Source organism: Phyllobates terribilis, unplaced genomic scaffold (genome assembly GCF_046119375.1).
Source record: "Phyllobates terribilis strain yellow unplaced genomic scaffold, ASM4611937v1 Scaffold_11__3_contigs__length_659146591, whole genome shotgun sequence".
In the NCBI taxonomy this organism is placed as follows: Eukaryota; Metazoa; Chordata; class Amphibia; order Anura; family Dendrobatidae; genus Phyllobates; species Phyllobates terribilis.
Genome location: NW_027362771.1, coordinates 506,652,847 through 506,665,752, shown reverse-complemented (window position 1 = coordinate 506,665,752; position 12,906 = coordinate 506,652,847). Strand labels below are relative to the sequence as shown.

General features: G+C 43.7%; 1 protein-coding gene across 1 annotated transcript in view; it reads left to right on the top strand.

Annotated features, from left to right (window-relative positions):
• The window catches only part of LOC141166670 (hexokinase-2), a 34,468-nt gene that overhangs the window by 15,295 nt on the left and 6,267 nt on the right, over window positions 1-12,906 (top strand). The window contains exons 3-14 of the mRNA XM_073653584.1: window positions 31-179; window positions 1,585-1,704; window positions 2,592-2,687; window positions 4,130-4,229; window positions 4,312-4,495; window positions 5,469-5,624; window positions 6,654-6,887; window positions 6,995-7,299; window positions 10,714-10,862; window positions 10,981-11,100; window positions 12,059-12,154; window positions 12,276-12,375. Coding sequence (XP_073509685.1) covers window positions 31-179; window positions 1,585-1,704; window positions 2,592-2,687; window positions 4,130-4,229; window positions 4,312-4,495; window positions 5,469-5,624; window positions 6,654-6,887; window positions 6,995-7,299; window positions 10,714-10,862; window positions 10,981-11,100; window positions 12,059-12,154; window positions 12,276-12,375 — 1,809 coding nt within the window. The remainder of the gene's footprint in view (window positions 1-30; window positions 180-1,584; window positions 1,705-2,591; window positions 2,688-4,129; window positions 4,230-4,311; window positions 4,496-5,468; window positions 5,625-6,653; window positions 6,888-6,994; window positions 7,300-10,713; window positions 10,863-10,980; window positions 11,101-12,058; window positions 12,155-12,275; window positions 12,376-12,906) is intronic.

Genomic DNA, 12,906 nt, shown 5'->3' with positions numbered 1-12,906 from the left:
ATACATTTCCTATTTTCTTTATTTTTATAGAAAATGGAGATTTTCTGGCTTTGGACTTAGGAGGAACGAATTTTCGAGTCCTTCGGGTGAAAGTTTCTGATAATGGGATGAAGAAGGTGGAAATGGAAAACCAGATTTATGCCATCCCAGAAGACCTGATGAGGGGCAGCGGAGGACAGGTAAGAGCGCAGACTGGAGGGACTGAAAAAGAGCCGCTCTGAAAAGACCATTCTTAAAACATCGTTCTGGCAGACTCTCTTGATCGATGTAACACCGGGCATAAAGTGGTGCAATTACATACAGGACTGTCCGACTGCCATCTGTCCACCACACAACCAGAATTTTGCACTGATCTGTGCTTGATATCTGACTTGGTGGAGGAGTATGCCAAGACCTCTTCTTAGTGGACAATTTTAGATCATTTTTAGCCCCAATTACATACAAAAAAATATATATTTTATTTGCTATTGGGTTTCATTAATAGATTTGCACCATTGGCCTTCTATAGCCGCTGTGTCTTACTGTCTATTGCTGGCTGCGGAATGAGTTAACTGAAAATATATCAGTCACTTTGATTATTTGACGCAAATTTTGTGACTCTTTTTACCTGTATGACTACCGACCACATCAAAGTTAAATGTGCAGAGAAACCTAGAGCCTGTAAAAGCCAAACTGTGCATAATGTTTATTGAAGCCCTATTGTAAATGATTTTTTTCCCCAAATACATGCATGAAAGAAAAAAAAATCGACAGTCTCCAAAAGTGGACAACCCCTTTAAATTGATTATTATTTATTTTTACTCTAGTTGGTAACCTGAGGAAAAAAAAAACATTTGCCTGGAGGAGTTTTTTTTTTTTTTTTTGGGCATAATTTTCCACGGTCGTGTATATCTTTTCTCTTTTCCCCCTGTTCCCTTACATTATCATACAACAGGTGACATGACTATGATGGAAGTCATCGCGGATTGCGCCACAGTTCAGAATGTGCCGTCCTCAGCACCGCGGCTGCACGTTGCTCCCCGTCACACACAAGTGTCATTTTTCTGCCAATGAGTGATTTCTGGAATAATAACATAACTGCCCAAATACAATAACTTGCACAATGCCGGCTCCGATCTGCCCGGCTCCTGCCATCTTTAATGCTGTGAATCACTTTGACATGTTTTGTTGGGGGCTTGACAAAAAAAACAGTGAAATTAAAAACCTAACAAAACAATGTTCCGCCTGATATTACTGAGCGAGCTTTCAGATATTCCTGTGCTGCCAGCCGCGACTGAAAGTCCATGTCCGAGAAACTGATCAGTCATCGGACCATTTTTCTCCGTTTTGGTGACATAGGTCGTGTGCACCTACCCTAAGACCGGCTTCACACGGCCAACAGTCATGATTTGAGTACAGACCGCCATCTCCTGACCTGCATATTGCGTGACCAGAATTCGACAGATCCACAGCAGGTCCGGAGATCATGGTCTTGATTTGGATCATGAAATGGAAGTCAGTCTATTTGGGGTTTCTCAGGGTAATATTCGGCACAATAGATTGGTCTCCGCTACGTCTTATATCATGTTCCTTCTCCAATTCCAGCTGTTTGACCACATTGCTGAATGTCTGGCCAACTTCATGGACCAGCTGCACATCAAAGACAAGACGTTGCCCTTGGGATTCACCTTCTCGTTCCCCTGCCACCAGAATAAACTGGACGAGGTGAGTGGCAGACAGTCCGGTATGATGGACATTTCCTTATATACTTTTCCAGGTTTCTTAGATCATTATCAGAACACCAGGGCTTTTATATTACAACCTACTGACAGATGGACACAGCCATACACATTAAGGTCTAGGCTAATCTGCACTATGGCCGCTATGGGCAGCTTAATGGCCGTCATTGGTGGTTTGCAAAAAATGTATTTTCTGCTTTTGGATAATCCCTTTTAGTTAGAAGTAAAGTACCTTCCATAAATAAGCTGATGACAGGGCTTTCTGATGCTGCAGGCAAACAATGACCTGTGATCTGTTGGGGAACTTTTAGCCTTACAGCGCCACCACAGGACCATGTAAACATTGCATGATGCCCATCAGGCTGTCCTTCTAATACAAGAGTCTTTGTAGCTTCTGGCTAATTAGGGGTATTTGTGTAGGTATTTCTAACTTCTTCGTTATGGCAATTTCTGGATTTAAAAACCTAAATATCCAACCCCGGGGATCATATTATTCCTCTACTACACTAGACCCAGCCTGGAAAATGATTTCTGTGTAATGGCATGATCGGGTACGTTTTATCAAGGCCGTGGAGTGCTAGGTCTGTCAATCTCATCAGCTGGCGTCCTGGCCATGCTCAGGAGATGGCCTCTGCTCACTTGCGGTGGTCTCTAGATATGTTCCGTATTCCTATGTGCGCCTTGCTACGTCACCTAGGTACAGTAGGCCTAAGCTTAGTCAGGACTAGACCTTAATAAGCCTAAGTCGTACGCTGCCCTTCTCGCCTGCTGACTAGGGTGCTACACTATTAGGGTTCTGGGGTTTTAGATATGGCACCTGATGTTTTTTTCCAGCAGAATGTTATGATTGCTCCAATTAATCTCTTTCTGCAGAGCATCTTGGTGAACTGGACTAAAGGGTTCAAGGCGTCCGGTGTGGAAGGAAAAGATGTGGTTACTCTGCTAAGAAAAGCAATTAAGAAACGTGGGGTAAGCGGGAGCGTCATTGTGCCCTGGCTGGGCTTTAATAGGTATTCTCTGTTGGCTATGGTGGTGAATTTTAGAATAATCTGATTTATAACTCAGACTGAGATGGGGAAACTGCATAAGACAGTTGCCAGGACGCTTTTCTCCTCTGCCGTCACTGCAATCACTAATCCAGAGCCATGAGAACCAAACTCCAGGGAATGAACGCATTGCCGGTCATGTCTGCGCGTGTCTGTGAGACTGACGGAGATAAGAAAATGCTTGGCTGTCTCCACCAGTCCCACAGACTCTGAAAGAGGTGGCAAGGCAAATGCTTAATCCCTGCTCTATTCATAATGAAGAACCTGGGGCCTCTTTATTAGTGGAGGTCTCCGTTTTGGGACCCCCTGAGATCAGAGAGTTATCGCCTATCCTGCAGGGAGGTGCCGAGTTGTTCGTGTGCGACATTCCTTATAAATGGGGCTGTTGCAGCTCCTTGGCCGTCTGGTGGAATTCTTCCATCATCCACACTTTTCTTACTAAATTGCCTTCATGTTAATCAGATTTTGTAACCAGACGTTCTGGTTCAGTGCGCCTGAATACTTTGATTTATTATATATGAAATGGGGTTTCTCCTCGTTAAAGGGAATCTGTCAGCAGGTCCCTGCTATGTAATCCAAAAGCAGCATGATTTAGGGGCAGAGACCATGATTCCAACGGTGTATCACTTTTTGGGCTGCTAGCTGTGATTTTGATAGAATCGCAGTTTTCTCTGCTGCAGATCTAGCAGTGCTCTTAACGCTGGACTGTGTATGACCCCGCCCACACCACTGATTGGCAGCTTGCTGTCAGTGTTGGGGGAGGAGTTACACAGAGCAGTTGACTAGGAGGCACAAGGCACCTAGTCATGTAGTGATAATCTCCTGGTAATAAAACAGTTTTTTTTTTTATTTTTTTTATTGAAAGTACAACATACAGCTTAGTAAATGATACATTGCTGGAATCAGGATCTCGGCCCCTACATCATGCTGCTCCCAGATTACGTAGGAAAACCTGCTGACAGTCTCTTTGATGGGTAAAGATGCAAAGAGATTGTAAAAACAAGCAGCTTTGCAATTTTCCATCTTATTATAAATCCTCTACATCCTCAAGAACGGAGTTTTTTTTTAAAATTCTATAGCTTATTGCTCATTGCCTAGGTTACAGACCGCTGCTGCAGTTTCAGAGGTGGCCTAACTCCTATGTAAAGAGCACAGCACTTACAAGCTATACAGCTCGTCAGTGCTGCTCTGAAGCTGGCCCGGTCACTGGCACAGCTGTCTGTCTCACCACTGGCCCAAACTGTGCAAGCAATGTCGCTGGTCTGGGCGGTCACTCATTCAGGAATGGGCTGCAGGGGAGCGCCGTGCTCCTGGACAGAGATCACTAGAATTATCCTTCTAACATTCTCCTTCTTCTCATTTCAGGACTTTGATATTGATATTGTTGCGGTAGTGAACGACACGGTGGGCACAATGATGACCTGTGGATACGATGACCACAACTGTGAGATTGGACTGATCATTGGTCAGTGGGTTATTATATACTATATATGAAGCTGTATATAGCCAGGCCTATAGAATCTCATCAGTACTTCCCTTCTTTTCAGGTACCGGTACCAATGCCTGCTACATGGAAGACATGCGACATATAGACCTTGTAGAAGGCGACGAGGGGCGCATGTGCGTGAATATGGAGTGGGGGGCTTTTGGGGATGACGGATCTTTGGATGACATCAGAACGGAATTTGATCGAGAGATCGACAGGGGATCCCTAAATCCAGGAAAACAACTGTAAGTATCCAAGGGGAGAAAATGTAAACTTCCCTTGTGCCATTCTATTCAACGCAGAATATTGCATTGCAGCTTATATTGAGCTCCAAGAACCTTCTTACAATGGCTTCTTATGATGGCGTTTATCACATGATCGTCTTACATCGATGCCCGGGACAGCCTGCTCTGCAGGTTGTGTCACTCCGCTCCTCGATTTCCAGCTCCTATTATTCATAGTGTCGGTCCATTGTTCTCCAGTGATATCAGATTGTGAAAGAACAATACGACTCCTTCCCAGCCATGTGATTTACATCCTAGGTTTATAAATCAGCTAACCCTATGGCTTCTTTTGCATTCGCGGGTCCCGTGGGGGCTTACATCTGAACCCCCCCTGCAAAATGGGATTCAGATGTATGCGTCGACAAAGGACAAAGACTAAAATATTGCCGGCAGAGTGAACGTGCGCTCTGACGTCCATCATTTTTAGGTGTATACGCCTACTGGAGGCGGACACTCAGACGAACGCAGTCTCCTACATATCTGGGTCCGCGACCAGTAGGCATATACACCCAAAAACTATGCACGTCGGAGCACGTCTGTTCTGGGGTTCGGACGCAAGCTCCGATGGGACCCACGAACATGAAGATGAGCGCAATGTGAAAGCACACTAAGGCTTATCCCACAACATGGCTGTACCAGTAGACCATGAAACGTAGGTCTTGTGCTGTCTCCTAGATCAGTAGTGTTTCTGTACAGAGACGCCATATCCAGGTGCAGGCGGTAATAATCACTTCACTATTACACAACACAAGGACAAAGAGTTTTATAACTGCAACATCGCCGCCTGCTGGTGATTTTGGGTACTGACACCTAAACCCAATGAGGATGCAGCCCTGGCGGATATAGTGTCAGCTGTTTTATCTGGGTACTGTAAGCTAAGTCGATATTATTGAAATGCAGCTGATATCTGTATAATGGTGACTGTCTCCCACAGGTTTGAAAAGATGATCAGCGGGATGTATATGGGTGAGCTAGTCCGGCTTATCCTGGTCAAGATGGCTAAGGAGGATCTGCTATTTGAAGGAAGGATCACTGCTGACCTTTTGACCACTGGACATTTTGAAACCCGCTATGTCTCTGAGATTGAAAAGTAAGGTCCATAAATATTCTGCTAATTAACTTTAAGCATTTAAAGAGGTATTCCCATCTCCAAGATCCTATCCCAATGTGTAGTAGTAATATAATATTAGCAAATACCTCCTATTAGAAATATAGTGTAGTTCTCCTGATAACCTATGTCGCTTACCCCATATGCAGGTATTGCAGTAGCTTAGGTATCCATGATTACGACCACTCATACAGTGACAGTTAGTTGCTAGTGGTCGAAACCATGGATCTGAGCTACTGCAATACCCTGCACAATGGGGTAAGCAACATAGTGAATCAGAAGAACTACACTATATTTCTAGTTGGAGGGAGGTATTTGCTATTATTATTATTATTATTATTATTATTATTATTCCTACTACATATTGAGATAAGATCTTTAGTTAAAGGGATATTCCAATCTCCATTAAGTATTTAAAGGGGCAGTCCCACGAACAACATATACACAAGATAGCTGATAAATGTGCGATCACTAGGGGTTTAACTGATGAGACCACTACAGATTACAAGAACAGGAGTCCCAAAGTCCCCTGTGTGAATGGAGCTGTAGCGGGCATGTGCTACCATTGCTGTATGCACAGTCTATAGGAATGGCGGTCTCACATGCGCACTACTGCTCTATTCACACAGGGAGACTTGAGGAGCCTCATACTCGTGATCCACGTTGGTCCCCAGAGATTATTTAGAATTATTCCTGACTATAGATTAATTTTTTTTTATAAAAAAATATCTCCTCTATTTATTAAACCATATTTTTATCCATCGGGGACAGTATTATAATAGGGGCTGGTTTATTGAATATGTTCTTAGTTGGTCAGGCCAAGGGTTGATGTGATGCACAATTATACTTTGTTGCTTAAAGTGCAGTTTTCTGGAATCTTGGTGCCGCCATCTTTCCGGAGCCATGATGTCTTACTCTGTGTATGATGTCATCACCATATATATGATCTACATATTGCAATATAAATGACATGAGCTGCTATTAACTCTGTAGATTCTGCTGTTTTTGCAGGGATAAGGAAGGGATCAAAACGGCCCATCAGATCCTGAGTAAGCTGGGGCTGGAGCCCTCCCACGAGGACTGTGTGGCCACACACCGCATCTGCCAGATAGTCTCTTCTCGCTCCGCCAACCTGTGCGCTGCAACACTTGCCGCTGTTCTGAGACGTATCCGAGAGAACAAAGGTGTGGAGCGATTGAGGTCAACGGTTGGAGTGGATGGGTCTGTCTACAAGAACCACCCACAGTGAGTCTGAGATATTCATGGGTGATAGAAGCCACTATGCCTTTTCTTGGTGATGTGAATATAAAGCTGCCCGATATTCAGTTCTGTCCCCTGATTTCTGTCCTTAGCTTTGCACGGCTCCTTCAGAAGACTGTCCGCCGACTTGTGCCGGAGTGTGACATCCGATTCATCCGATCAGAGGACGGCAGTGGTAAAGGAGCGGCCATGGTCACAGCTGTAGCTTACCGACTGGCAGACCAGCGCCATGAACGGGAGAAGACGCTTGAAGCCCTCAACCTTAGCACCAAGCAGCTGCTAGAAATCAAGAGGATCATGAGAGTAGAAATGGATAGGGGCCTGAAAAAGACGAGCCATAACGAGGCCACGGTCAAGATGCTACCGACATATGTGAGGTCAACGCCGGACGGCACAGGTAAGAGGAGGCTGCCAGCTCCGTGCTCATGGTGCGGTCATTATGGGTCATCTCATTACTCAGGAGCTAGAAGTGTGCAAGAAGTTAGACTATCGAATGACGCAGACTCCTTAGGGTCTTCACACTGTGTCTTGTTATGGCTGTCAAAAACTTTTTTTTTTTATTCAAGCAGAAGACACTTTAGGAATCGCTCCTTCTTTCTGGCATTTGGAGTCCTGTCGTGTGGTGTGTGTGTCTTTTTTTAAGTGTTTATTTTTTGATAGCATTTTTTTTTTTCATTGCTTTATGGCTTTCATAAAACCTTCAGAAAACACCGCTAAAAAGATGAAAACAAAAAATCTCAGGACTATAAAATTCTCATAGATGAAAGCGACCCAATATCCATATAAACCTAACCATGAACAAATGAGTCATTGCCACTTCCAATGTTAAATCAAATACATGGTTTAGGCTAATACAGCTAAAAAGATGGCCAAAAAATTCTGAAAAAAAATTGACAGAAAAAAAGTCAGCATTTTTTTTTCACCAGCGTTTTTTGGATGTTTTACAAAAGCAATGAAGAAAACACTACTGGCTTTTCATGTAAAAATGCCTACAAACCACTAAAAAAGATTCCCGGGCTTTTTCCGAGCCTCTTTATTGCCTTCCCAGTGACTTCTAATGTATGGTGTGCATCTTCCTTGTATGAAACGCCTGAAGAATGGAGCGGTCATTTCTTTTAAATGCTTGAAAGCCTGAATATATGAACAGAAAGGTGTTTTACCATCCAAATGAATAGGATAAATCTTTCTAGCATGTTGTGAGTGCTTTGTGCTGCATTTAAATGTGCAGACCTGCTCAAAAATGGCACAAAAAAACCACTGTGAACATACCCTTATACTAACTCTTTTGGAGACAGGGCTCCATTTGATTTAAAGGGAATCTGTCAGCAGGATTTTGCTGTGTAATCTGAAGACAGCAGGAGATACAGACTGAAACACAGAATTCAGGGATGTGTCACTTGTCAGTGTGTGCTGCTGTTGTTTACGAACGGTGAAGGATTTATCACTAAGAGATTAACATTGCTGGACTAGTTAGGCAACGCCCCTTGCTGTGATAAGGACCTCACTGTCTATGGACTTTGTGCAGGAAGAGACTGGTGGGGGCGGGGCTAGCTGTGGTGTGGGCGGGGTTAGCTTTCCCAGCTCTGCTTCATTGCTAAATCTAAAAGCTCTGATTGTGTCAGAAGCGCTGCACCCAGTCATCTAAGTGATACATCGTTGGATTCAGATTCTCTATGCCTACATTATGCTGCTCTTAGATGAGGTTGAAAAAAATCTGCTGACAGATTCCCTTTAAGCAGCTTTCCCGGTGATAACGTTGATGTTCTATTCTTGGGATGATTGCTACCTCCACCAACCAAAAACGGGGAAGCACTGTGCCAAGTGCAGTGCCTGACAAAACGCCACTTTTGTCTGCGTGGCTGTGCCTGGAATGGGGCTGAGTGTCAGTACCAGATAGAGACGCATGGATAAGAGCTTTACAGTGAAGGACACTAGACTATGATGGTCGTTGATCCATGGAACTAGTTGGTTGTGAAGTCGGGAACTCCCTTTTTCCCCTACTATTGGGTAATTTGGATTTTCCTCAGGATCAACATGTTTTTGCTATAGGACTGGGGTCTTCCTTCCACCCTAAAACTATGAAAGACTCCAGTCACATGCTATCGCCAATCTTAACCCCTTAAAGGGGTATTCCCAACTCCAAGATCCTATCCCAATATGTAGTAGGTGTAATAATAATAATAATAATAATATTAGCAAATATCACCAATTAGAAATGTAGTATATTTTTTCTGATTCGCTATGTCTTTTTCCTCATGTGCAGGAATTGCAAGACCTTAGGTATCCATGGTTACGTCCACTGATAGTCAGTTAGTTAGCTAGTTGCTAGTGGTCGTAACCATGGATACCTAAGTTCTTGCGATGCCTGCACATGAGGTAAGAGAGATAGCGAATCAAAAATACTATACTACATTTCTAATTGGAGATATTTGCTAATATTACTATTATTACATCTACTACATATTGGGATGGGATCTTGGAGATGGGAATACCCCTTTAATGGCCTAGGGCGTATTAGTACTTCCCAGGCCATCACCCCCGTTCCAGCACGGGCTCCGGCGCTGTGCCTGCAGAAGCCGCGGGTGGAATCGCAATCCACCCGCGGCTGTTAACCAGTTAAATGCCGCTGTCAAACTGACAGCGGCATTTAACAGCGCCGCACCGGAAGCGCGGCATTGGCCCCGACCATCGGTGACCCCGTCACATGATTGCGGGTCACCGATGCGTGGGCATGACAACCCGGGGTTTGCAGCTGACCCCTGTGGTTATCATGTCTCGCTTGCCATGAGCGCCACCCAGTGGTCGGCGCTCATAGCAAGTGAGCATTTCTGCTACACAGGCGATCTGCTCATCGCCTATGTGTAACAGAAACTATCAGATAACTGCAGCTTCTAGTCTCCTATAGAGACTATTAAAGCATGCAGAAAGTGGGGAAAATAATGTTTTTAAAAATATAAAAAAAATGTATAAAAGTTTAAATCACCCCCCTTTCGCCCCATTCAAAATTAAAATAATACAAAAACACCCCACACATACATGTGGTGTCGCTGTGTTCAGAATTGCTTGATCTATCAATATAAAAAAAAAGAATTAATCCAATCAGTAAACGAGAAAAAAAATTCTAAACGCTAGAATTGCATTTTTTTTGGTCGTCGCAACCTTGAAATAAAATGCAATAACGGGCAATCAAAACATCACATCTACCCCAAAATAGTATCAATAAAAAACGTCAGCTCGACGCGCAAAAAAATAAGCCCTCAACCAACCCCAGATCCTGAAAAATGGAGACGCTACGGGTCTCGGAAAATGGCGGCAATTATTATTTTATTTTTTCTAGCAAACTTTTTGATCTTTTTTATTTAAAAAGAAAAAAGAAAAAAAAAACCTATACATGTTTGGTGTCCACGAACTTGTAATGACCTGGAGAATCATAATGGCAGGTCAGTTTTAGCATTCAGTGAACGTGGTAAAAAAACCAAAAACGTGGAATTGCATTTTCTTTTTGCAATTTCACCGTACTTGGAATTTTTTTCCCGTTTTCCCGTACACGATATGGTAAAACTAGTAATGGCGTTTAAAAGTACAACTCGTCCACCAAAAAATAAGCCCTCACACGGCCATATTGAATGAAAAATTAAAAAAGTTCTGGCTCTGGGAACAAGGGGAGCAAAAAACGAAAACTGAAAAACCCAAGGTAATTAAGGGGTTAAAGACAACTCATTAATGTATCCTGGACAGCTGCATTACTTCTGTACGGTAATAGTCCAGGTTCTCGGCTGTAAATGCTGAATAACACCCTGTAATCTTTCAGAGCGAGGCGACTTCCTGGCACTGGATCTCGGGGGCACAAATTTCCGCGTTCTCCTGGTGCGTGTCCGGAACGGTATGAGACGTGGGGTGGAAATGCACAACAAGATCTACACCATCCCACAAGATGTCATGCAAGGAACCGGAGAGGAGGTGAGAATTGCTGTATAGTATTGCCCCCATGTGGAGTTTACACCTCAGCCTCATACTGTCTGTACCCCTGGAGATTATGATAAGATATTCATTATATATGATCTGTGCTTTATTGCAGCTATTTGACCACATAGTTCACTGCATCGCTGATTTCCTAGAGTACATGGGGATGAAAGGAGTATCTCTGCCCCTTGGGTTCACCTTCTCCTTCCCGTGCCATCAGAACAGCCTGGATGAGGTAATTGGGGGCAATAGCAGAATGATCGTTGCCGGATGTGACCCATAATGGGATCACTGGTAAATTAGTGCTGGCCATACCCTGCTGAGGGGGTCTGTGCTTTCATTGTGGAGAGGGGAATAAGCGACAGTCGGGCATATTAACATTCACGAGCCTGACTCTCTTTCTCTCTCTCCTAAAATCTGCGGTGGGGGACGACAATCTATGTGCATATGAGATGGTCGACCATTCCAGCTCATAACTCCTGGTTTGTCCAACGTTAATTTAATGTGTATGGCCACCTTAAGGGAAGAGTCACACAGCCGTAACTAAGAGGATCGCAACTGGCCGACCCGAGCGTTACAGCATGTATTTCTATGCAGCTGCCACACTCGGGTTGGGAGAGCCGACAGCCAGTCCAAGCATTGCGTTGTGATCCTCTTCAGAGTTATACCTCTGACTCTTCACTTAGTCTGAAAAGCAGAAAGATCTGGTTGTAGCAGAGCGGACTTTCTACCATCATGGTTGTCTTTCTGCGGCTTTACATTGGACTGCAGGTAAAGCCATTTCAATATCACTATTATGAGACGCGACTCCTTTAGCTTCAGTGAGTCAGTGACCGAGTCAGCTCTGCTACATCCATTCTTGGCAGTCTCTTCACCGTCACACCCTTGTGACCCACTTTCTGAGTATGTATATTGCTCTTTTTGCAAAACAGAGATCAATATGATTATTTGAGCTTTTCCCACTGAGTCTAAATCCTATAATTTTCTCCAGCATTGTACAGTAATCGCTGTGGATTAATCGGCTTCTGAAGCAATCAAAGATTTTCTTAAGTTCTAATAGTTCAGTTGAGTTCAGCTAAAAAAATGAGCCTGTATGGGGACCTTGGTGACTTCTCTAGCCCCTTTCTTCTTCATCCCTCATCCCACAGTGTTCCAATCTGGACTATATAAATAAATGTAATGTTTTTCCATAGGGCATTCTCCTGAAGTGGACCAAAGGTTTCAAAGCATCTGGCTGCGAAGGAGAAGATGTGGTAAATCTTCTGAAAGAAGCCATCCACAGACGGGAGGTGGGTGTCCTGCGCCAGGCACCTAAGAGGCGCACGATGTACTGTGCTGCAGCACGGGGCACACCTTGTCACCTACATCGCTTATGTCCTAGTCTTCACTCATCTGTTCTTCTATCTGTAGGAGTTTGACCTGGATGTAGTAGCTGTCGTGAATGACACCGTGGGGACTATGATGACTTGTGGCTATGAAGACCCTTATTGTGAAATGGGACTGATTGTCGGTAAGACAGAACATTGCCCTGTGGTGTAAGCAGAGTCCTAACCAAGCTGTCAGGGTGGGAAACATCGTTTGTCTTTGTGCTTTATAAGGAAGAAGCCGTGCGGATGTGCAGTCATCATCATAGACCTTATTACTAGTTATTGCTCAAAGGCGTTTTACCAAGAATCCAGCTCCACTAGGTGGCACTAGTGAGACTGTTTTTGTTTTCTTTCTTTCCTTTTAATTTACTTTTTTTTTTTTTCCCATACATATGTGGTCTCCTTTAAGAAAGCCAATACATTAGCCAGGCGTCTCATTCATCTAAGAAACTACCCTGAAATTGTCTATAGATGGTGATTTGGCTTAGCTAATATGCCCCGGCATGCTGTAAGGGTCTGATATTGACTTACAAGGTACCTTCCATAGGTGGAACCAGCGAGATCATTTTCATTTCCTGTAAGAGAAATCGTTTGGAAGCCTTCGTTAATAATTCATTGTTTTATATAAAACACAAAGTGAATATCTCTCAAACGAAGCCAAAGAAGACTTGAAT